General features: G+C 41.9%; 1 protein-coding gene across 10 annotated transcripts in view; it reads left to right on the forward strand.

Annotated features, from left to right (window-relative positions):
- Window positions 1–22,229, forward strand: part of WASF3 (WASP family member 3) — a 122,071-nt gene extending 99,842 nt beyond the window's left edge. For 6 of the 10 annotated variants that reach the window (XM_044777399.2, XM_070520430.1, XM_070520431.1 and 3 more), the window contains 6 exons: window positions 1,728–1,881; window positions 5,252–5,369; window positions 10,552–10,727; window positions 14,820–15,086; window positions 16,455–16,822; window positions 18,933–22,229. In XM_044777399.2, coding sequence (XP_044633334.1) covers window positions 1,728–1,881; window positions 5,252–5,369; window positions 10,552–10,727; window positions 14,820–15,086; window positions 16,455–16,822; window positions 18,933–19,090 — 1,241 coding nt within the window. In that variant the 3' untranslated portion in view covers window positions 19,091–22,229. Of the gene's footprint in view, window positions 1–1,727; window positions 1,882–5,251; window positions 5,370–10,551; window positions 10,728–13,805; window positions 13,973–14,819; window positions 15,087–16,454; window positions 16,823–18,932 lie in introns of all 10 variants that reach the window. The other 4 variants (XM_070520435.1, XM_070520434.1, XM_044777400.2 and 1 more) reach the window with 1 other exon arrangement.
- The last annotated feature ends 2,003 nt before the right edge of the window (window positions 22,230–24,232 follow it).

A 24,232-nucleotide genomic window follows, 5' to 3' on the forward strand; every position in this document is an offset into this window, starting at 1 on the left:
AGAGGGCTTATATATAGGTAGAGAGACAGAGTGAGGGCTTCTACCCAGTACTCTTGTTGAGGTTGATGCCTGTAAATAATCTTGGAGATCCTGCTGATTTAACTTCTCAGAAATAGCATTTACTGAAGGCCTTTAGGCCTCAGGGTTTAAGAATAAACTTAATATTGACAGGCACTATTCAGTTAACTGATAATCATTTCGATGATACACTCTGAAATGGTGGCAGTTTCAACAAAATTAAAACTCAACAATCCCTTTTTAAAAATTTCACCTTCTGTATCTTTTAAATGAAAAGCTGAGGTTAGACTGGGAAAAAATCTGCAACTTTTTGTATTAAGAAATGCCATTTCGTATTTACTTTAAGAAAAATGTTCAGATTAAAAATTATTTCTAACTTTATATAACATAGCTAAAGTTTCTCTTGTTGCATTAAAACAATCCTAGCATCTGATTTTTCTACTAGACTTATAATAGTAGTGTTAGTAAAAAATGAAGACTTTACTTTTTAAAAATGTAGTTATTTATGGAATTCATACCTCATCATTTAAAAAAATGTTTACTTGTGTTCATGTCTTTTTCAAAGGTCAAATTTAAATTAAGTGAATTAGAAATTTAATAAAAATATAGAGCATTGAAATTTTAATATCTGTTATGAATATTCTTTAATCAGATTTTTAAAAATTATTTGGAAAAAATAAAAATTTGAGTAGCTACTTGGTCTATTCAGATAACGAATTTTTAACATCTTCAATCATTCATTCATTTCAAATGATATCACAAATGATTTTTAAATATTTATTCATCTTCCTTTAGTTTTTTATTGGCTCTTGCCATTGGAATGCTTGTGATAAACCTTACACTGGAAAGGGTTACTCTGTAGATTAAATTTCATGAAGTTTTACAGTATATTTCACATCCTTAATTCCCTTTCCAATCAAGATTTTTCATTGTGACTTTCCTTGGTACAGATGTTGTAGTAGAAAAAACAGTTGACCAAGTTAGGGAATCTGTATTCTGTTTTGAGTCTGCTACTTTTCTACTGGGTGATCTTGGAAAAGTCACTTAACATCCCTGAGTCTCCTCTTCATTGGTCAGGTGGGTTAACGGACCAGTTTGCCCGCCTCAGAAGTGTGTCAGAGTCAGATGAGTTAATCCATGAGATGTAAAGTGTTGTGCAAACACGAGAAATAGGTATAATCAGCCCTGATTGTCTCACTCCTTAGTGTAGTTTTATATCATGCTACTTAATTTCTAAGACTATATGTATGTTGAAAAGCTTTGCCATCTTTCCTTAATGTTAGTGTCGGAAAACTTAATGTAACTTTGACATTTGTGTATTTTTTGCAGAAGTATTTCCCGCATGTATTATAATTAAACTGGTATTAACTGTTTGAATGTTTTTTTCCCCTAGGCTACCCAGATCTTTGTATTTACATGCCTGTTACACTCAGCTGTGTTCCTGTGTGGTCTCTGAGAAATGCTGTTAAAGAATGGCGCTCTGATATTAGTGCAGGGAAATAGATCACCACAAAGGAAGAGCAGACAGGATTTGACTTCATTTCATAGAGATAACAGTTATTTAGAAGAAGGAAGGATGGCTTCCAATGAACAGTTACAAACACTGTTGTTCTAGGAGATGTTTGTGATTGTGGCTCAAATTATACTTATTTCTAAACAGTTAAAAATATTTCCATGTGACTCAACTTGGGGGACTTTTCTCTAAATAGTGTCACTACAGGATATCAACATGAAAAAGGCTTTCAAAAGTTCCACGGTCCAAGACCAGCAGGTGGTTTCAAAGAACAGCATTCCCAATCCCGTGGCTGACATTTACAACCAGAGTGATAAGCCGCCTCCTCTGAACATCCTCACTCCCTACAGGTATGGATGCCCGCGCTCCCGGACCGGCTCAGCACCGCGAAGTTGAGGGCGGTGGACAGTGCTGTGAAAGTACTTTTTCAAACTTTGAAAATAAGAATTGCAGTATTATACACAGTGAAATTAGTTATTTGTACAGAATTGCTAAAGTTTTAGTATGTCAAAATATAAATAAACTTACCAAGAGAGCTCTAATTTTAGCTATTAAATGTAGATATTTTAAGCATCAGTGGGTACATTACAAAACAATATTGTGTGTGGTTAAGTTGTTCCTCATATTCAAAGTCAATTTTAAAGGAACTGAATAATTCATTTATAATGCAGCAAAATACCCGTCTCAGCGGTTTAGCACTGCAGAGACATTTGTTATTTAATTCAGAAAAATTTGTTCGGCAGCATTAGGGATTTTTAAGAGTGAATATTAAGTCAACAGGTTAACCTGTTACTGTTAAATGGTAGGACACATTATCAGGATCAAACTTCCCAAAAACAGAATGGAAAATAAATAGTGCAAAAAATTCATGTTAAGAGACCAACTAAAAACACTTTTTAAAAACAGCTCTCCTACCACAGTAGTGTTTTCTCTCCGTAGTTTGTCCTTCTTTCCAACCTCCCTGCATGTGGTTTCTCATTGTTCCTCCCTGCACATCTTGTTCCTCTCCCATCAGTTCACCCTCCTGTCAGGCTCGTTCCTTCAGCCTCTGAGGAGCCTGGCCTGTGATGGGGCGTGGTCCTCTCTGCCCCCAGGCTTAGCTCCGCCGAGGATGCTCCTGCGGACGCCTAGAATCAGTGAGTCCTCTGCTTCTGCTTCCATTCCTGCCTCCGTGGGCCCATTGGTCCTTCTCAGGGAGGGCCCAAAGCATTTCTTGCTCCGAATCCCGTCCCTTCTCAGGGTCCAGAAGGAATGTTGGACCTTCCCTTTATTGCAGCTCTGCTGGGGCAGCAGCACTTCAGGCTGCATCCCTTTCAGCATGGACGGAAAGTGTCCCTCACAATCAGGTGGTAGAGATTCTGTGATGCGAGGGGACCAAGATGCCACATTTCTCTGTGAAACAAGTACACTTTCCTGGGGGTTTTAACACACTTATTTAAAAATTAATGATAGATGTGAATCATGGTATTGTCAACCTAATGTTTAACATGTGATTTGCTTTGGTTCAATAGGCATTTTTCTGGGGCAATTTCAGTTTTGCTTAGCACTGGGATCCTTGAGGGCTTGCTTATTAAAATTTTCCTAAGAAGCCTCACTAAGTATTCTGTTCTAAAGGAACAAAACCAGAACACTCAATGAACCACTTATATTTGATTAATCAACATCATGATTAAATATTTGTGGTGATTTAAAAATTTTAATTGCATAAAAATGAATTGACTTTCATTTATATTGTCTGTGTGTATTCAGTTTTATGGAAAATAAAAATGCCTTTGACTTTTTAATAGTGTGTTTAAGAATAGCAGTGCCAACTCTAATCTACTTTTTGTTAATACAGTAATATTTTGGGTATATAAAACACATAAACAAACTTTTGCATTTGAACTTGTGTGACTCTGTCGCAACACAGTGTTAACATAGGACAAGTGCAGTGTGACTGAAAAATGAGTACTTAGTTACTACAAACATAAGACGTTTCTGCTTATATTCTTATGTCAAGGTTAACTTCTGTTTACTTATGTGAGTTTCTGCTTTCATTAAAGTATTCCATTTTTTTAAAAAGTGTGCATTTTATACGTATGTCTTAAGTTTTACAGCAAGTTACTCCCTGGTTTTTCTATATCTTTACCTGTATTGAAAGCCTAGTGTCTTGGGGAATCAAATTATATTTTTCACAATGATGTTATTTATAAAATCTCCATAATGCAGGTCCCTTGTCACTTAGGAAACTTAGAAAGGAAGGAAGGATTTTAAGTAAGTCAAGGTTAGCGAATGGAGTGAGTTGTGCTGGTTGGTTAGTGATTTTCAGTGAGAGTGACCAGAATCGCCCACATGGGCCTTGGTATGTGAGGATGAGAAGCCCAGCAGGACGTGGCATGGCAGGAACTTCAAGGACACACAGGTTTTTCCCCCGAATAGTTCAGTCAGCTTTCTTTGACTATTTGGGCGTAAATTCTTTCCTGTACTCATTTCGCTGATTTTTGCTTTCTCTGTGTGCCTTAAATGACTTCTTGAAATACTAATTTAAAATGTAAATATTCCACTTCCTCTTGAAGGTAATCTACAGACCACTTACTTTTTAAAGCATTAGTAGAATAGTGTTTACTTCATATCATGATTACTTGGACCTTTACTATTGATTTATATTACAACTTTGGATTCATATTGGCTATATTATTATTGGTTTTATGATAAATGAATAACTTATATAAGACTTGGACTGTTCCTTAGACCACAGTAATTGTAGCAGTACTTGAAAATGAAATGGCTAGAAGTGAATTTTCTTTGTGGGTTAGTACTTCCACTTAAAATATATATAGTTCATCACTTTTTCCCGAGTCACATTTATATACCATCAACAGTCTGCTTCTTTCTCAATTGAATTTATAGATGTTTGGCAAACCTGATTAAGAAAAAAGGACAGAGAACTTACTAATTTTTATGCTGATAATGAAGCTTCAGAGTAGAGGTGAATGTAGATATCCTAAAAATCCATCCCTGTCTGTGTATAGCCCCTCCTGGAATAAACAAGACAGTTCCTCAAATAATTGAGGTATTAAATATTGCTGTTTATGAGCCATGTTGTGATCTTTTAGGAGAATGTTTTTATACTGAAGTCCAAATTTGCAAGAATATTTTTTACCTAATTATTCTAGAAAAAGTTACTGTTCTTGCATGTTTACATGTTTTTTCAAATAAGGAAATTTGAGACTCGACTCCTAGCGACTCTGTGAACAGCAGAGCGGAACCCTGCCTGGTCTTTTTGCGCCATCCTCTCACCTTCCAGCGCTGTATCAGACAATGCTCTTCACACGGTTTTCATGGCCAGTTTTTTTGGAAGTGGGTGGCCAGGTCCTTCTTCCTAGTTTGTCTTAGTCTAGAAGCTCTGCTGAAACCTGTCCACCATGGGTGACCCTGCTGGTGTTTGAAATACTGGTGGCATATTTTTTAGCATCACAGCAACATGCAACTGCTACAGTATGACCAGCGATGGGCAGTTGTGTGGTTCCCTGACCAGGAAATGAACCCCAGGCCAAGGTGGCGAGAGCACCAAATCTTAACCACTGAAGCAGCAGGGTTAGTTTAATAAGTATAGGACAGTTAAAAGGCCCTATGCCGATATTATAATCTCATGAGTTAAAATTGAAGTAATATTAACTCTATATGAAAATAATCTAACAACCTTTTTTTTCCCCTGACTTGTAATACATTGACTTATAGAGATGATAAAAAGGATGGGCTGAAGTTCTATACTGATCCTTCCTATTTCTTTGACCTCTGGAAAGAAAAAATGCTACAGGACACAGAAGACAAAAGGAAAGAGAAAAGGCGTCAAAAGGTAAATAATTCTCGTATGGAAAACTTGCATATAAATGTGTAAATGGGATTCTTATTTAGAAATAAATCAGTAAATTCTTTATTTAAATGGTTGAGATGTTGGACTGAGTGCTGAAGTTTCTTCAGAGGTTGAATTTTTTACATGAAGATACAATTCAATCTAACACAGTAATACCATTTTCAATAAATACTGTCTGATTTTTTCTTTAACATTTGCTTTGCATTAACAAAAGTAGTGGCTAAAATTTCAGTTTTGTTTGTAACCATGTCTTGTAACTTCTTCTGCTCTTTCAAAATTGATAAAGCAGTCAACGTGCCATGTCAGATGTAGTGACCTGCTTTCATGTTTTTAAAGCATGCTTAACTGTTGGTTGCCAGCTAGCTGCGTTAACACCTTGGCGAGATGCTCACGTTGGGCTGAGAAGGCGTGTGAGCCGCACGTTTAGGGGGTGCATGTGCTGAAAGCGAGGCTCCTGTGGTGGGTGCAGTGGGCGGGATGCTTGCAAGGCTGAAGGGTGAGAAGCATCTGCATGGCCAGCCCCCTCGGAAGGACAAGCCCCCTCAGGTTTGGCTACTTCTGTTTTGAAAATTGTCCCTTTGTGGCCCAGAAATTAGACTTAAGCCATTCAGAAGAGTTAATTCTCCATAGGCAAATATTTGCCAATGCTTTTATATGTAAGCTTTGTTTTAAAAAATGACCACCTGTTTTGTTTGACAGGCATCAGAGTGCTTCAGTTAACACAGATGCTGTGCATGTTGTGGGCTGGCAGCCTTCAGATTTTGAGGCGTTTAGGTGTGTTGGCCCAGTAGGAGTGACAGTTTGGGGTGCGAGAGAATTTGGGATTTGAAAGCAGGATTTAAGAAAGGGAACAGGAAAACATTTTGCAGACTGCAGTGTAAGGTGTTACCATGGAATTCTAGGAAAGAATTCCAGCGGCTTGGTCATTCCTGCTCTCTTTGTGCTGGCGAGTTGGGGAGATGAATTGGGAAGTCTTGCGCAAGTTGCTGAGTGTTCAGTTGGAGAAGATACAAAGTATTCAAGTGAAGAAGAGAAAGATCCTAATCTCTTGAATGGAAAAGAAACAGATATTTAAAGGCATGTTGGTCTTAATCCCCATACCTTTTTATAGCAACAGGGCAAACACTCCAGGGTTTTAAAAGAGTACCTGCCGGGGCTGGCTCCATGGCCAAGTAGTTAAGTTCGTGCACTCTGCTGTGGCGGCCCAGGGTTTCGCTGGTTCGGCGGGTCCTGGGCATGGACATGGCACTGCTTGTCAAGCCATGTTGAGGCAGTGTCCCACATGCCACAACTAGAAGGACCTGCAACTAAGATATACAACTATGTACCAGGGCGGATTTGGGGAGATAAAGCAGAAAAAAAAAAAAAAGAGTACCTGCCTTTAAAATATGCCTGTCCTTTTTTTTTTTTTTTTTTTTGAGGAAGACTGGCCCTGGGCTAACATCTGTGCTCATCTTCCTCTACTTTATATGTGAGACACCTGTCACAGCGTGGCTTGACAAGCAGTGCTAGGTCTACACCCAGGGACCGGACCGGCAAAGCCCGTGTCGCCAAATTGGAGCAATGTGAACTTAACTGCTCCGCCACCGGGCCAGCCCCTGAACATGCCTCCCCTTTTACACATCCTTCCAGGTTTCCCTTCTCAGGGGAGTACTTTTGGCAAAAGTATTTAATTTTTTCGCCAGTGTTCTTCAGAGGAAAAGTCTTAATCTATATATGATTATTGTGTCTTTAAAATTACTTGTCATTTACTTGGCTGTTTTGTCTCCTTCTGCTGTTCCTCAAACACATAAAGTTCTGATAAGAATTTCCTATTCATTCATTTATAGAATGAATCTTTTTGTTTCTAATGCCTTTAAATGCTGGATGCACAGTGGTGAAAAAGAGAGCTGTTGCCTCGTGAAGATTAGAGTATAGTGGGAGACAATTATCATGCAGCCCCTGGAACTCATAAAGAGGCAGAGAAATTTGAAAATTCTAGTACAAATCTGCTTTATATAGGAATAGAAGATGAGGCAGGATATCCTTCATCTCCCGGGATTTCAGGAGCCCAAGTCACTTTCAGTTTGGAACTAACAAATTTATCTGGAGGAAAAATTAGTTTGGAAAATTTGGGGATAAGAAATCCATTGTTCTTGAACTTTAAGTTTCCTTAGTTTCGTTGTTTAAAAACACTAAAAAGTATAATTATTCAAATAAATATGTAGTTGTAAGTATGTGGTTACAATGCTGGATTGTTGTGAAGGAAAAAAATGGGGTGCTGTGGGTGAGATGACAAGGTGGGGGGCTAATGTGAATGAAGTGGAGTGTCAAGGAAGGCCTCTCTCGAGGGTCGTTCACGAGATCCCAGGATGGATGACAGCATTGCAGCAGTAGGTGTGTGGGAGCGTGTGTGTGGGTGAGGGCATGCTGGAGGGGTGAGGGCATGCTGGGGGGGTGAAGGCATGCTGGGGGGGTGAGGGCATGCTGGGGGGGTGAGGGCATGCTGGAGGGGTGAGGGCATGCTGGGGGGGTGAGGGCATGCTGGGGGGGTGAGGGCATGCTGGGGGGGTGAGGGCATGCTGGAGGGGTGAGGGCATGCTGGGGGGTGAGGGCATGCTGGAGGGGTGAGGGCATGCTGGGGAGGTGAGGGCATGCTGGAGGGGTGAGGGCATGCTGGGGGGGGGGGCGGTGCTTCAGCGTCGAGGAGCAGTCTGAGCAGAGGTAGCTCAGGTCGTCCTGGAGTAGGAACAGTGTGGCATATGCTAGGGATTTGATGTAGGCCAGTGTGGTTGGGAGTATAGATGCATCACTGTTAACATTTTGTCAGAGTTGGTTCACGCGTATGTGTCACATGTGTGTTGATGGGTAGATTTGGGGGCTGACCGTTGTAAAGAAAGTTGCAGATATCCTAACACTTAATCCCTAAATATGTGAGCGTATACACCTCTTAAAAGTAAGGGCAGTAGTTATCCATTTAATACAGAGCTGCTTAATCAGGACGTGTATTGGAATCACATTGAAATCTCCTTCTCTTTTTTCTTTTGGTTTTTAAAAGTATACAAACAATACTGCTGGTTGTAAAATGCTCAGATAACACTGAGGGAAATAAATCAGTTTAGAAAACTTGGGGATAAGTTTCTCCCTTCCCCGAGCATAACTAACCACTGTTAACAGTTTGGTGTGCGTATTTTCCAACCTTTTAAGCATTCATAAATATATGCATACACATTTCACAAAGTATTTTTATATACATAGAATTGGACTACACATGACTTATGCACACACATACAGACATATACATATGTTATACATATATTGACATCATTAAAGATGTACTTCATTCTTTTTAACAGTTGTGTAGTATTCCAAGGTATGGATGCTTCATAAACTATTTACCTGTTATTGTATTAATGAATATCTGGGTTGTTCTAGCTTGTTGCTGTTACAGTACTGCAGTGGGTACCCCTGTACTCATGTGTACTCATGTCCTCAGGATAAATTCCTAGAAGTCGAATGTGGGTTTTAAATTTTGAAAGATACCATCATATTGTCCCTGACCTTTAAAAGACGAACCAATTTATACTCTTAGCAAGCTTACTCCAGTCCTGGATATTATTATTGTTATTTTGGTGACCTCCGCCCCCTCAAAAAAACTTAATTTGTGTTACACAAATTAGTTAATAATATCTTTATTAACCATTTATATATGTTCTGGGAATTTCACGTTCACATCCTTCGCCAGTACATTACCTACGCCTCCTGAATACCTCAAAAGCGGTCCACTTCTCTGTCACGCTACCAGCCGTGAGCCGTCTGCCCTCCTTTCACCTACCACCTGGGTAGCTTTCTAACTGGTATCCCTACCTTTCTCCTTTATCTGTTCTCCACAGGCATCTTTACAAATGCCTTGGTATGTCATCCCTTCCCTTCTGATTCTTCAGTGGTTTCCCACTGCTCTTGGGATAAAGAACAACATTTTTAACCTATCCTTCAAGGTCTTGCCTGCCCTTCAGCTCTTGAGAGCCATTCACCCTAATTCACCAGTTACCTTCTCTCACTTCTCCTAATGTGATGCTCTCCCCTTCCTTCTCAGAGCTGTTGCACATTCTGTCCGCTCTTGGCACATGTCTCATCCGTACTCCTTTGCAGAATTCGTGCCCACTCACCCTACACATCTTGTCTCTCAGGCACTCCAGGATACCATCCCTGACTTCCAGACTAGACAGCATTCTGTTTGTAATGCATTTAAACCTTTTACCACATTTGGTAATTAGTCATTTATGTGTATGATTTTGTAGGCTTCCCCCACTGGACAGCAAGCTCCATGAGGGCAGATACCTGTCCCTTTTTTGTTTGCTATTTGCGTCATCAGTGCTTGGCACAGTGCCGGGGACATAGTAGGCACCGTGAGCTCATGGGGCTCAAGCACTGAGTCACATTTACTGAGTGTGTACTCTGTGAAACCATGTGTGGAGGTCCCGTAGAAGGAGCGTAGGACTTAAAAGCACATAGTTCTCCTTAAAGATCAGCAGATCTTATGAGGGGAGCAGGGAAAACTTGTTAACACACAGAGAAATAACTGTCCTCACCTTTAAAGAAGCACCTATGTATGTGTTGAATCCATTTTTGCTGGCAAAGTAGGACCAGAGCAAGCATGATTCTTTGTGTGGGCAGGTAAGTTGTTTCTTGTTTTTGTTTTATGTTAAGCTAGTTAGCAAGATTAGCTTAAATATTCTGTAATAATCATAGAAACTGGAAATAGAACATTTTGAATTGTTTTTTGCAAGGTGATTGCATGTTAACAAGTTAGTGAGAATTGTGTAGTGGTAGGAAATGATTTCTCTGGGTGGTGTTGCCTGATGTCGTCCGTATAATACAGAGCTAACAGGTACAGTACGTGTCAAACAGCTGAAAGCCGAGGAGAGTGAGGATTCCTTACCAAAAAGGGTGGGAACGGCTCTTGCGGTTGCATCACAGTAAGTTCCGCTTATTTAGGTTGAACAGTTAAGTGTAGTTATTTTTGTTGGGTCTGTGTTAGGGTTTTCTTGACGTTGGAGTGAATGGAATGGGGATGTCTCTTGTGTGCACGTCAGGCTTGTTACCTGTGCGTTACAACTGCATTAACCTGCTCTTTTCCTTCCCTTCTGTCTCGGCATGCTTGCCTTCTTTTCCTGGACATCAGGAGCAAAAGCGTATAGATGGCACAACCCGTGAGGTGAAAAAGGTTAGAAAAGCCAGAAACAGGCGCCAGGAGTGGAATATGATGGCATATGACAAAGAGCTTAGACCCGACAACAGGTTGTCTCAGAGTGTGTACCACGGAGCGTCTTCCGAGGGATCCCTGTCCCCAGACACTAGGTGTGTGTGTGTCTTGTGGCAAAGCCTCTGAGTAGTACTTGGTTTATTATAAATGGGAAATGCACCAGTAGCTTTGGTGTTTATATGACCGACAATATGTCTCAAAACTTTCCTTAAAAATTAAATATATATATTTTTAAATTTTGAAATAATACTTTAAAACTTTTATTTTACATTGGGTTACTTTGTATGATTTTCCATCTCTGACTTACCTTTATTGTTCAGTTAATCTAGATGTAGTGTTTTAATAACATCAATTCTGAATTTGGGCTTAGGAACTGCCAATGAAGTTCATTTTAATTTTAATAACCGTTTGATTCTTTCTCCTCCTCTTTAGCTTAGAATGTTGAATTTCCTCTGCCCTCGGTGTCTAGAAATGATTGATAGGTGGCAACTGATGTGATTAAGGAGTAACTTCATTGTTATTTTCGATAACCTTTTCAGAAAGTGATGAACAAAGGAGACGCTTATTTCCTCGGTTCACTAATCTTACGTATTCTAATTCCAGGAGAAGAATTCTGTTGGAGTTTACTTTAAAAATTTGTTAGCAATTAAGTAAAAATATTTCTTGCAGGTGTGAATGATGTGGTCACTGAGTCACATTTGTCACAAAAGGGATTCGTTGAACAAGAGGAACTGACTAGTCAATTTTAACTTAGGGTTTAATTTCCTATTTCTGCTTTTGTGAAGGGCTCATCTTCCATTTGCATGAATTCTCAGAGCCTTCCATCAGCACTAAAAAAATGTGAGGAGAGTTTGTACACGATCCAAGAAGGTTTCAAAACCAGCCACAACCTGGACATTGTGTTGTATCAGTCCTTTTTAAAAAGTTTTTATCTTTATAACCTCAATGCTTAGCACAGACTCTGCATACAGAAGATGCTTAACATTTGGAGTGCCTGTAAATATTCCTGCCGTAGAAGGGTTGTAGTCATTGGTTGGATACGAGGCAAGTTCTAGGTAATTTTTCTGTACAAGCTGTTATCTGTTAAATATTAGAAAATTATTGGACTTTGAGCTCCAACCTCAAGTTTGAATCTTTTTGTCAGCTTATTTCTATAGAAAATAAGATGATGATACAATTCTGCCCATAGTTCTTTGCGTGGGGGGGGAGGGCGGAGTACTTGAACTTGATGGCCCCCCGGGTGTCAACTTGCTTTTCGTTTTTTTCCCAACTACTTTAGTTGTGATTGTTTACTCGTGCAAAACATACACTTTATTTTGTAATACTACATATATACTCATTTTATTTCAATAGGTACAGATAGAAAATGATTTTTTTAAATCCTCGGTTGAATGATTGATATTCATTCTGGCATCTGAGATTAGATTGATCCATGTTGGGTTTAAAATTGATGGTAATTCAGATTATTTAGTATTCTGCCTTCATATTTATGTTATTTAGATATATCTTTCTCTCATTTTTTGAAAAGCAAATGGAATTATATGTTTTATTTCTTTATAATTTCCTTTTGTCTTTTATTGTTCCCTGTGGCCTCTCACTATGTTCGTGCACCAGGTAAATAGATTAGAATTCATCACTGAGCTTGGATTATGTCCCTTAAATTAATTAAGACATTTTTATTTTACTTAAGTGTATCACTTTTTTATTATAAAATTAGATTATCTTTTTATATTTGGAAATTACAGGAAAAATTAAAATGCTGTCCATAATCCTATTAAAGAGGCCACTGTTTGCATTTTATTGTATTTCTTTCCTTAGTCTTCTTTCTGTACACAAGTATGTTTCTCTTTTACAAAATTGAAGTCATGCTCTATGTTTTCTATCTTTTAACTTTTTTATTTCTTATATTCATGTTTTAAGTATTATTTAAAAACACGGTTTTTAATGTATGTATCCAGGATGACTGAGGGAAATTTGAATGTCAGATTTCATGGCATGTGTATAAGCTGTTCGTATAAGTAATAGATCTTGACCCAGTCCACATAGACTAATCATCAGTTTTTGTGGTCTCTATAGATGGTCAGGAATGTTTGATTCCCAGTGTGAACTTAGGCTGAGAACTGCTGAAATGCTTGCCCGCTGCTCTCTTTCACGTTATTCAGGAAGAGCGCTGCCTCCATGCTGACCGTCCTGTGTTTTTCCTCATCCTTTCTGGCCCTGTGTTACAGCACCCTGCTCTGCCCATGTCTCCCCACAAGACCCTGGGAGATTCATTTCCTTCTCCCCCGGGTCTCCGCTGCTGTACTTCTCGTTTCCACGTCGTCTTCACTCCCGCCAGCTCTGTGTTCTGTAATAGATAATTACTGACAAGCAGGAAGCGCCAGGACCACCCCACTCCTCTCCACATTGGCACAGTGTCATCTGTGGCTGATTCCTACCTTCCTGTCGGGGGTCTTTTTCTCCCCGCAGCTGCCCTCCTCCTCTTGTCTCTTCCAGCCCACTGGTGTCCCCGTTATGTCCGTGTCCACTCTTCAGTGCACCAGTCGCCTCTCCTGCCTGCCCTTCGTCGAAGTCCTGCCCTCCCGCACACTGCCACAGTGCTTGTCCACCTCACACGCACTGCCGTCCTTCACTCCCTCCTTCTTCGCCCCCGTCATTCGCTCCTTTTGGCCTGGTGTCACAAAGCTGCCTTATAAGGACAGCACTCTAAATTATGCCAGAATATTTGTAATTTCTGGCCCCTCATCTTATCAGAAGCACTGTGTATTTAGCTAGATAACTTTGTTTCCTTTAGAAAGTTGTGCCCAGTCTGTAACAGTCACACATACAGAGTCAAGCACACGTCATCAGTGACTTCAGAGTTTTAGGTGTTTACATTTTTAAACTCTGCTAAATCTAAATACAGTCGCCTTCTTCCCCCATTAAACGTATTTTTAACTCACTTGCCAGTTTTCATAGTTCAAAAGACAGTCATAAGCTCACCGTAATCTAGAATTTATGCTGCAATTAGGGAAGAAAAAAGAAGAAAGCAGTCTCTTCTCATTTAGAAAGCCTTTCTGGGCTGCGCCACGCTCCGGTTAAGGGAGGCTGCGTCTGAATCCACAGGTGGAAGCTCATGGGTGTCCTCCTCGCTCCCTCCACATCCCCAATGTGTGTTTGCCTGTTTCCTTCAGAGAGAGAAACACAAGCTGAATCCTAACAGAAACCTGCAAATAAATGTGAGAAAAGTAAGAACAAGAAGAGAAGAGTGGGAGAGAAGGAAAATGGGCATTGAGTTTATGAGTGACGCAAAGAAACTGGAGCAGGCAGGGAGCACGAAAGAGGACAGAGTGGCCAGAGGGTTTGTCGTTTTGCTTTCTTGGGTTCCCAGCCCTGGTTTCTGTCCTGCTTTGGCCGTCAGGGGAGGACGTGCAACCCCTACTGACAGTGTGTCCTGTAACCGTAACCCGGGCCGGGAGCACTACCTGTTACTAACGCCCATGGCGCCGTGCGGCTGCGGCTCTCCCGGGTTCCCGCGCTCCCTCCAGGGGCCCGCTGCCGTCCGGGCACCAGCCTCTCGCTCAGCCCTGCGAACTAACACCAGGTCTCTGTTCCTTTCCAAGCCTCGCTCAACTGCGAATTCAGAGGAAGCAGGAAGGCCTTTCCATATTGCACCACATTCTCTCTTTGTTTTTTGGCTAAACAGGTTTCTTCTGTTTAGGAAAAACACAATTCACTGTGTTGCATTCTTGATTTCTTTTTCTGTTCTTACTGTTAATGTTTATCCAGTTCACCTGCCATTTTATAATTTCTAATTATATACTGTCAGTTTCATTGCCACTGAAATCGTCTGTCTTAGATGCTGTTTTTAAATTAAATGGAATTTATCTTGTAGCCTTCTCTCTGAGAAAAAAGTGTGCTGAAATATTCTGAAAATGGGGCTCTGCGGTTTCCCGCCTGCCGATCTCTGCCTGACTCACTTCCAGGCTGTGACTCTGAATCCGTGTAACCCTGGGCTTGCTGCTAAAGTCCTAATTACGTTGTTGCTTGGAAGCTCGCACGGGGCTGGACTAGTTGATAGTAGAAGAAATAAATGTGTGCTTTCTGTGCACTGGCAATGTTATTGTTCAAATATATGCTTATGCCTGTTAGGGGGAATCTTTTTAACTTACTTTAAATTTCTTCCACCCCTTTTTCTTGACCCTCAGGTCCCACGCATCGGATATTACAGATTACTCTTATCCGGCCACTCCCAACCATTCTCTGCACCCGCAGCCTGTGACGCCTTCTTACGCTGCCGGTGATGCGCCACCGCACGGGCCCGCAAGCCAGGCCCCCGAGCATGAGTACCGACCGCCCTCTGCCTCGGCGAGGCACATGGCCCTGAACAGACCTCAGCAGCCGCCACCGCCGCCCCCGCCACAGGCCACAGAGGGGTCGCAGGCCTCTGCACCCATGGCTCCAGCAGACTACGGGTAATTCAGAATGCCTTGTGCTCTGCTCGCTGCTTGGAATCTTGCTGTGTGCTGTGTAAGAATTTTAACCGAACAGTCATACTTTAGAGGCCAGAATGCAGCCAGGAATGACTGGATAGAGATACTATCAGTTATGACAAATTCTATGTTAAAAAATATAGTGTCAACACTCCCCTTTTTTGTTACAGATAAATCTCAGGTTTGTGTCTGTATTCACGTACACATCCCCTTTATACACATATTTGTGTATATTTGAATGGATCCTAAGCCAAGGTGTTGATAAAGGATGATATGCCAATTTTATGAACCTGTCCTACATCCTGAAGTTTCTTTACATATCCTAGGTGAACCGCAGAGAAATATGGCAAATGAAAACTAAAACACAGCACCCCAGGCGTCACTTCTTATGCTTGGCTGGACAATCTCCTTTCGTGGTCTCTTGGTGCCCTGACATTATTCTGGCACCAGTCTCTCTTGTTTTCTGTCATTGGAGTAGAATTCAAACACCTCCTGAAAAAGACCCTCATGTTCAAATGTTTCTTAATTTAAGCACCTGTCTGTGTTCTAGCAGGCTGTCTTTAGTGCCCTCATTTTTCGCTTTGACCCTGATCCTTAAAGAGTTAGTCTCCTCAAAGTCAGTGCCCAGGAAGGTTGAATACGTGTTTCCGTTAACAAGTGTATTCTTTAATCCAGAGTGTCATGCTTCACTTTCTAAACTTGTGTCCCTCAACTTTCAGCCGTGTTCCCCCTGCCCACACAGTCCTGGGTTCTCTCTAAGTCGGGATTCTCAAGTGTGTTCTGAGGCTGTGACTAAGTGTCAGGCAAAGACGGACAGGGTCTCTGGTCTAGTTGGTTTGGAAAACCCTTGGCTAAATAGAATACAGCAGATTTCTTGGTGTAGGACTTTTCAAAGCATTTGATATTCTAATGGGCATTGTGGGTTTGGGGATTTCCATGGGATGGGATATAAAATACAGAAATTTCCGAATCTGATTGACCACAGAACCCTTTAAGACAGGTTTGTGAGTCACCCACTTCTGAGATGCCTGGTATAAAGGATGCCTTTTTGCTGCTTTTCTTAACCTCTGCCCTCAACTATTTTGTTCTAGCATTCCGCAGAAGATGACTTTTTGAGTGGTTATCTTTTTGGCACATTTCAGTAGATGATCTTGAGTTCCATCATAGTGAGTAATGTAGACCTGTGGAAATAACTGGCCCTGTGTGGATATTTACATCCTGCCATGGTTTAAATTCAAATGACAGGATGTATTGTGTTTGGGGGGAGCCTTTCTGTAAGGCATATGCGAAGCTCAGGGGATGTGACCTCTGTTGCTGCTTTGGTGACTGTGTGTTTCGTCTCTTTTTCAGGATGCTCCCGGCGCAGATAATTGAGTATTACAGCCCCTCGGGACCGCCGCCCCCACCGCCGCCTCCCGTGATTCCCTCAGCACAGACTGCGTTCGTCAGTCCTCTCCAGATTCCCATGCAGCCCTCCTTCCCGGCGTCGGCTGGCTCCTCCTACACGGCTCCTCCCCACCCTCCCTCCTCGGGGCTCCTGGTCACAGCCCCGCCTCCTCCGGGCCCCCCACCGCCCCCACCAGGCCCCCCTGGCGCAGGCTCTTCTCTCTCTTCCTCCCCCATGCATGGCCCCCCAGTAGCTGAGGCAAAGCGACAGGACACTGCACAACCACCGATAAGTGACGCCCGGAGTGATCTGCTTGCTGCTATTCGAATGGGTAAGTGGAGCACCCACATGCACACGCATCCTCAGAGAGATTCACTGTCTCCAACCAGCTACATCCTAGTCTTCTTCAAATATCTACTCTCTACACTCAGTCATCTTTTAGAATAAAATTACAGCAGGCTTGTTTGATTTTTTTTTTTAAATAGTAAGTGTGTTTTACGTAATGATAAAGAATTGAGAATTCAAGGAAGCTTTACTTGACTAGCAATAGGTAATCAAAGTGATCATTAATTAGTTGGATCTTTTCTCTGCATTCTACTCTAAGGGTAAAAGTATAAGTGAAAGAAAATGAGCTCATATCAGTGATCTAGTTTTTAAAAAAAATCTAGGATATGTCCTCGACTTTTCATATTTTTAGCTCGATGCGCTCAGCCAGTAGTTTTTCAACCTTTATTCAGCAGCAAATCTCTTTTGTCAGATGAAAGTCCTGCACTGAACCCCAGAACATGAAGCATCCAGAAGTAGAGCATCTCTGGTCAGGTCAGGGTGGGAGCCCGGCTGCTCACCCATGTGGGCCTGCCCCTCAGAGCCACATTGGATGTCTCTTCCACATCACGTGTTCTTCACCCCAGGGTGTGGCTCTGGCGGTCAAGGGCCACCCTGAGGTTGTGGGAATACTCCAGGCGTTCCTCATGCAGGGGTGCTGCATGCCTCTCGGTCACAGTTGTGTGGGGATGACTCAGGGGAGCCTGGCTGCAGCAGCAGCGGCATCATTCACAGGACAGGACGGTACGGCCGCTGCCTTTGCTCGAGCAGCCTGAGTGAGGCACACACGCCTTCCTGCAGGTCCCAGGGCTCTCTGTGTGTCTAGAACATCTTTGACACACTTTGATTTTGTCAAGAAAAGAGTCCCAGAGTTATAATACCTGGTTGATAAGGAATTTGGGGTCATAGTACGACAGTAGTTCTGCTTTTTCACGCCTGTAAGCCCTGTCCAGTAAGAGCGACACGTAACCTGGATCTGATTGTGAGGAAACCTCTGACAAACCCAGATCAAGGGACATTCTACAGAAGAGTTGCCTGTGTTCTTCAATAACGTGAAGGTCATAAAATGCTAAGACTGGAGAGCTGCCCAGATTAAAGGACATTAATGAGGCGTGGCAATTGATGCCACGGGTGATCTCGCATTGGATCCCGAACCTGGTGGAACGCTTTTCACTTGCTGTATTAGGTCTATTGGCAAAATTGAAATAAAATTTGTAGAATAGATGGTATTATTGAATCTATGCTATTAGATTGTATCTGTGCTAGTAGTCTGGTCTTGATCATTGTTTTTTTTTAGGAATTATACATGAAGTATTTCAGGGGCAGAGGGACATTATATGCCACTTATTCTCAAATGGCCCAGCAAAAAGTATGTGTGTTTGTATAAATGAGAATGACAGAGAACGACTGCCAAAACAAATGTGATCAGGTGTTACCAGGTGGGGAATCTGGGTGTAGGGTATATATGGGAATGTTCCTCTACCAGTCTTACAGCTATTCTGTAAATCTAAAATTATTTCAAAAGTTAAAGAATTAATACATTAAATCATCAGATATTTTGTTACTTATTAAGCAAGAGAGTAGACAATTGTATTTTATATTCATTTTCAACAATAAATGTTGAAACAGAGGTTTCTCGGTTACCTCGCCAGGTTAGTCAAGAGCTACTGGTGTAGAACACTGGTCCCCAAGCCTTTAGAGTACAGCGCTGTCCAGGAAAGTGTTCTGTAATGGTAGAAATGTTCCGTGTTCTATGGTCCAGGAGGGTAGCCAGTAGCCACAATAAACTTACCATCACATAGCCACCCATGGCTGGTGGCTGCCTTACTGGATAGTGCACCTCTGCCATTTCCACATGGTGTCCACGTGCACAGAAATTCTACTTAATTTTTTTATATTTCAACACGTTACTTTGCTATAAAAAACTTAGGACTTTGAGTGCACAGTCTTTTTTTTAGTCATGAAACTTCCATTTCCCAAGCTTTCCTCCTCTCAAATTTCCAAAACTTTTCATCCTTAGTGTCAGTAGAAAGAAAAAAGTCAAACAGACTTGCTAGTTTGTTTTAATTTGGAGCAGGCAGAGGGTCTTAACTCTCCACTGTGTGCCGTGTCTTCAGGAATTCAGCTGAAGAAGGTGCAGGAGCAGCGAGAGCAGGAGGCCCGGCGGGAGCCGGTCGGGGACGACGTGGCCACCATTCTGTCCCGGCGCATTGCCGTGGAGTACAGCGACTCCGACGACGACTCGGAGTTCGATGAGAACGACTGGTCCGACTGAGGCTGTGCGCAGGGGACGGCTCGGTGACGAGGCCGGTGGCCCACCAGGAGACCGTGTGTTGGAAGTGTATCGAAGATCTTAAGTGGTCTCAGCACTCACATAGTGATATTATAATCCTGTAGCTTAGCAACTTTTGTATTGATAATGTGATATTGCTTTTGCACATCCAAAACTTCTGGGTTTTTTCAGTATTTACTGTGTAATACTTAAGTGCCACTAAACATAGCAACTCGTGCTGCACATGAGGAAATGCGCTGTAACTACTGCGTTGTCCTGAAACAGCATTCTGCTTCCTTTTTCTTGGCCATGAAAGTGTTCAGTGCAGTTTGGGTTTACTCTCACTGATCATTATAATCTTGCAGACTTGCCCTGTGTTTGTGAAGCTGCCTGGTGTTAGGTCTTTGCAAGATTAACGACTGTGTGTCAGAGTGATGTCTTCCAATCAGTGAGTGATATTGTTTCAACTTTTGTTTTTTTAACGTGTTTCAGAAGAAGTTGGTTCTAGAGGGAGAGGTTTAACAAGTAAGGAGAATCAAATGTTTCTGCTTTCAGTGTTTTGCTTGGTATCCTCTGTGTGAATTTGGATGTTCTGTTGAAGAATTTCATTTTCTTTGCACGCTCTCATGAGGTGTGAAATTGGAAGGGTCATTTTCAGGCAGGATTCCCTGTGGGCGTTCACTTAGTCCCTGCTTCTTGATGATGTTTGTAAGAGGTTTCAGCAGCTCAATCAGAATGAAAATGAAGAACAGGGTTCTTTTTCCTCCAGAGGCCACTGGGGATGACACTCAAACATTTGACACCGCTTCGGCTTGGGGGCCCGCCAGCACAGACACGAGTGGTCAGGGGCTAAGGGCCGAGGTGGGCAGAGCTGCTGGGTGTCAGCCCGGGGAGCACAGGAGACCTGCCCATGTTATTTCCCGGGAGCCCTATCCCGGGTGCGGCCAGCTGGAGTTTTAGCTCCTCAGCGTGCTGCAGAGAGCGCTTCACGCGGTACCTCACTCCACCTGTGCTGAATTTTAAAAGCTTAGACTTAGGTGAAAGTAGGTATTGACAGCTATTCGCATTTCCTGGTGCTGTGGCCAGATTAGGGATCGACCACCGAGTAGGGCCTTCGCTCTCTCCTAGAAGCACACGTTCTCTGTCCTCACTAATGTTGTCGTTGGCACATTACGTTTTCAGAAGTACCTCAGATTGGAGTAGACCTGTAGCCGTGGCAAGTCCTTCTCCTCTCACCGTTGCCCTTCCTGTCACTCTTCCCCATGGGAATATGAGAGTCCCACGGGGTTTGCTTTCCTGGCGACTGCGAACCATTGGGAAACCCGTGAATGAGAGCTTATATTTTGTAATTCCAGATGAAGGATAACTGCTTGTTTAGAGTAGATAAATGCCCCAGGCTTTCACTGTAGATATGATTTCACAAATACACTAAGACACTTTACTAACTAAGGGATTCTTACCTGTGTACAGCATTTCAAATGCGTTGCAGTTATTAGTGACTCTGTCGTAGCGAAGGCATCTTTAGCTAAAGACAGTTGTTTGTATTGATGGAGGAATGTAAACAGGATGTGACTCATGGGTTTTTGTTACTGAGTTCTCCTGAGGAAATCAGGCTGCCCCCCAAATCTTGTCTGCATGTCACTGAGTGCACACTTGGGGGTTTGTGGGTGGTCATCACATGAAGCCTGTCCGCTGGATTTTAGTCACATGGATTTTGAAACTCTAAAATGCCTAATGTCTGCGTCTGCTTTCCAAGCCCATGTTTCCACCAGGGCAGCTGAGTCTCCTCTGCCAGACGAGCATCTTGGGCACAGCCTCTTGAGTTTCTGTTTCTTGGAGCTAGTCACCAATTGGCTGTCACCATAATTTTATTGAATATAAGTAATAGTCATTAATGAACTTTTAAGTTTCCCTCTCTAATTTCTCTCCTTTTTCCCCCTCCATGTAGAGGCCTACTGTGTTAGCATTATTCTTGGGACTTTTACCATTATAGTCTTACTTTGTGTTTATTACAATGTTTTGTCTTTATTGTTATGTTGAATTAGGAGCTCCCTGTATAATTCTAGAACTTGTATTCGGTAATGCTTCTTTGTTTTCTATGTTCCTTCTCTTCTCAGGATGGAGAGAATGCATAAAGCTACCACCCATGTCAGGATTTCTTCTGTTTATATCTATTACAGTAATATTAGTGGCACTTTATTCATAAATATTCATAAGCCTATTAATTATTAGTTGTCTTCCTGTAGCTTAATCAACCAGTTATTTTCAGCTTGATTTTCTGACTGTGAAAAAGCTGTTGCCCTGATGTGTTATATAGCCTTTAAAAGAATGGAAAAGGACTAAAATCCAGTTTAGATTATTTTTGCAGTATTTTTCTCAGCAAATTTGATTTATTCTAAAATTTAAGTCCAGGCTTTGTCTAATATGGTATTACATGAAAAGGAGAAAGTGAAGATTTTGAATTTTCGGTTTTCATTTTCAAAAAGGATTTACGAAAAAAATGGAAAAAAACATTTAAAAGTATATTTCATATCTATGAATTTTACATTTTAAAGTAGTTATATATGGTAAGGTTATTTTAAATTGTCCCCAGTTTTTTCTCCATATATATTTGAGTTTAATTTCCTGTAAGCTTTTTTCTCATGTCGTAGATTTAGGCAGGGGGGTGAGAAAATCACTCAGTACCACACATTAGCTACACAGACTCGATGTGGTTGAGCAAAGGCACATGATTTTCTGTTGTTCACCCCAAACCATAAGATTTGGTGCACTTATGTTTCTCTTTAGTAAGTATACTGTTAGAGAATTAACATTTTCAGTTCAGTAAATTTTAGAATATCAGAATCTTTTCTGAGCACCAAGTGGCTAGGTTGTAAAAGTTTTGTAATAATTTGCAACTGAAATACATGATACATTTAATCCATTAAAGACTAGTGGGAATGTATCAGCCAGAGTAGCAAGTAATTTTCGTTTTATAAATCAGAGTATCTGTCATCTTGGAGTATTACCAATGCTGTTGTAAATTGAATTTAAAGTGGTGTTAAAAAAACACTCCTGTTAAACAATTTTTATCTGTTTGTATATCTTACTATAGATTATGTACAAGTAACATCTAAATAAAGTTACACTTTTAACCCTAAAAGGTTTTGCTTATTTATAATAGTATTATATGTTTAACTCTTTTGGGGGAGGAAAAGTTAGAATTTGGGGAGGGTGGGCTTTTTAATTAAGGACATTTAATTTCGTTATTAGATTACAAAAGATACCACTCTGATTTCCATTTAAATTTCTACATAATCTGTGTGTAGCCGAGAGTTCAGGTGGGATTCCGTGAGTGACTCAGAGAAGCCCCAGCGTAGTTAGAAAGCAGCAGCCATTTCGGGAGCAGGAAGCAACATGTTCAGAAGATAAAGGTGTTTTAACCACATCTAGTCGTGATAATAACAGTGACTAATTACTCTGTAGCATTCATTGCTTATAGGATGCTTTCGTTTAACCCTTAAAATAATCCTGTCAAAGGAGCTTCCTCTCTCTTACGTATATGAGGGAGCTAGAGTGAAGTCAGGATGCTCGCTCAAGGGCCCAGTAGACAGAAAACTCAGTCACGGGGTAGAGTTGCCTGTGGGGAGCAAGTGGGTGTTGAGATTGGTGGGTGAGTGGGGCCGTCCGTGCTGGGGAAAGCAGCCTGGCGTCAAGGCTTCTCTCACAGCCACCTTTGAGCTGCCCGCACACACGGTGTCCCCCTCTCCCGGAGCCCGTGTCACCCAGTGTCAAAGCAGCTTCTTTGTGTGGTCTCCCCCGAGACTGTGTTCTGCGTGAACTGCATTCATATCCTGATAGCCTCAGTACAGGGTCCCATCTCCTGGACAGTGAGCGGCTCCTGTTGAATGATTAGGTGAATGATGGATTTCTGAGAGTTTTTTTACAAGAAAGTTTATTGTGTGTAACTTTAAAAATGTGAGGTATTTTACCAGGAACCATGTGTGTCCTCCCTATTAGTACTTGTCACTGGATGCATAGCCCACTTTGTTTGGTGTTTTCCCCAAGAGACCAAGCTCGGTGAGCAGGCATGGGGCCTCTTGTGTCCTGTTACAGCCTCTTTATCAAGCCCAGCGCCTGGCGCTGAACAGGTGTTGACAAATATTGAGTGACTGTCGTTTATAAAGCAGAACGGGGGGCTCTTTGCCAACAAGTGTTTGAAGGCCTAAGCGAGCATATATGTGGTAAGACATGTAGCGCACTAAGAAGAGCGCCTGACACTTGCGCACACTCGGTGAGTGTGAGCCATTACTGTCGTCTCCAGGTCACTTGCTGGAGATGAGGGAACAAGCCAGTCTCTGCCCTCATGGAACTTCTTGTCTAAAGAGAAAGAGAGACGTTAAATATTGTCAGATGAGTAATTTAGATCGTGTTCTGTGTTGCTTTCATTGGGGCTGGGGCGGGGAGTGTCCAGGCTGGCTGTGGGCCCAGGGAAGAGGCGGCCTAAGAATGAACAGAAGTTAGCGGGGGCCAGGGGAAGGCAAAGGAGCTTCTCAGTAAGTAGCGGGAGCAGCATTTGCATTCCCTGAGGTGGGAAGGACAGTATGAGGTGATAATGGGACCAAAGTATTAGCAAAATGGAAGAGCAAGTGTCATGAGGTGGGATACAAAGATGGTGGGAACCTTCCCGTGCCCAGCACTCAGAGCTGAGGGAGCTTTTTGCAAACACACCACAGCAGCAGGTAGGGACGTATAGAAAATCCCTCCATATTTGCAGCCTGTTGGTTATTCATTGGTCTTGACAGCCTCATGCCTTAGACAGTACTAACATTACATTTAGAAGGCATCTTAGATCTATTTTACTTATGTATTTGGTTTTTTGTATTCTCTTTAGAAGGCATCTTAGTGCTCAGCTAGTCCAGCTCCCTAGCATAAAGATGGGGAGACTGGCCATTGCTTGCATTGCTTGGGTCTCAAAGCTTGATCTCTTAGCTTCAGTTTTCAAGCTATGGTCTGCCTGTTCCACAGCAGACCGTCAGGAGTTAGGTAAATATCCCCAACCCCAACATTTTATTATGAAAAAATGGAAACCTACAGGAAAATTGTTCACTAAATGCCTGTATGCCCATATCTATCCATCCATCTATCCATCAATCCACCTTATTT

This window comes from Equus asinus, chromosome 11 (genome assembly GCF_041296235.1).
Source record: "Equus asinus isolate D_3611 breed Donkey chromosome 11, EquAss-T2T_v2, whole genome shotgun sequence".
Taxonomy (NCBI): Eukaryota; Metazoa; Chordata; class Mammalia; order Perissodactyla; family Equidae; genus Equus; species Equus asinus.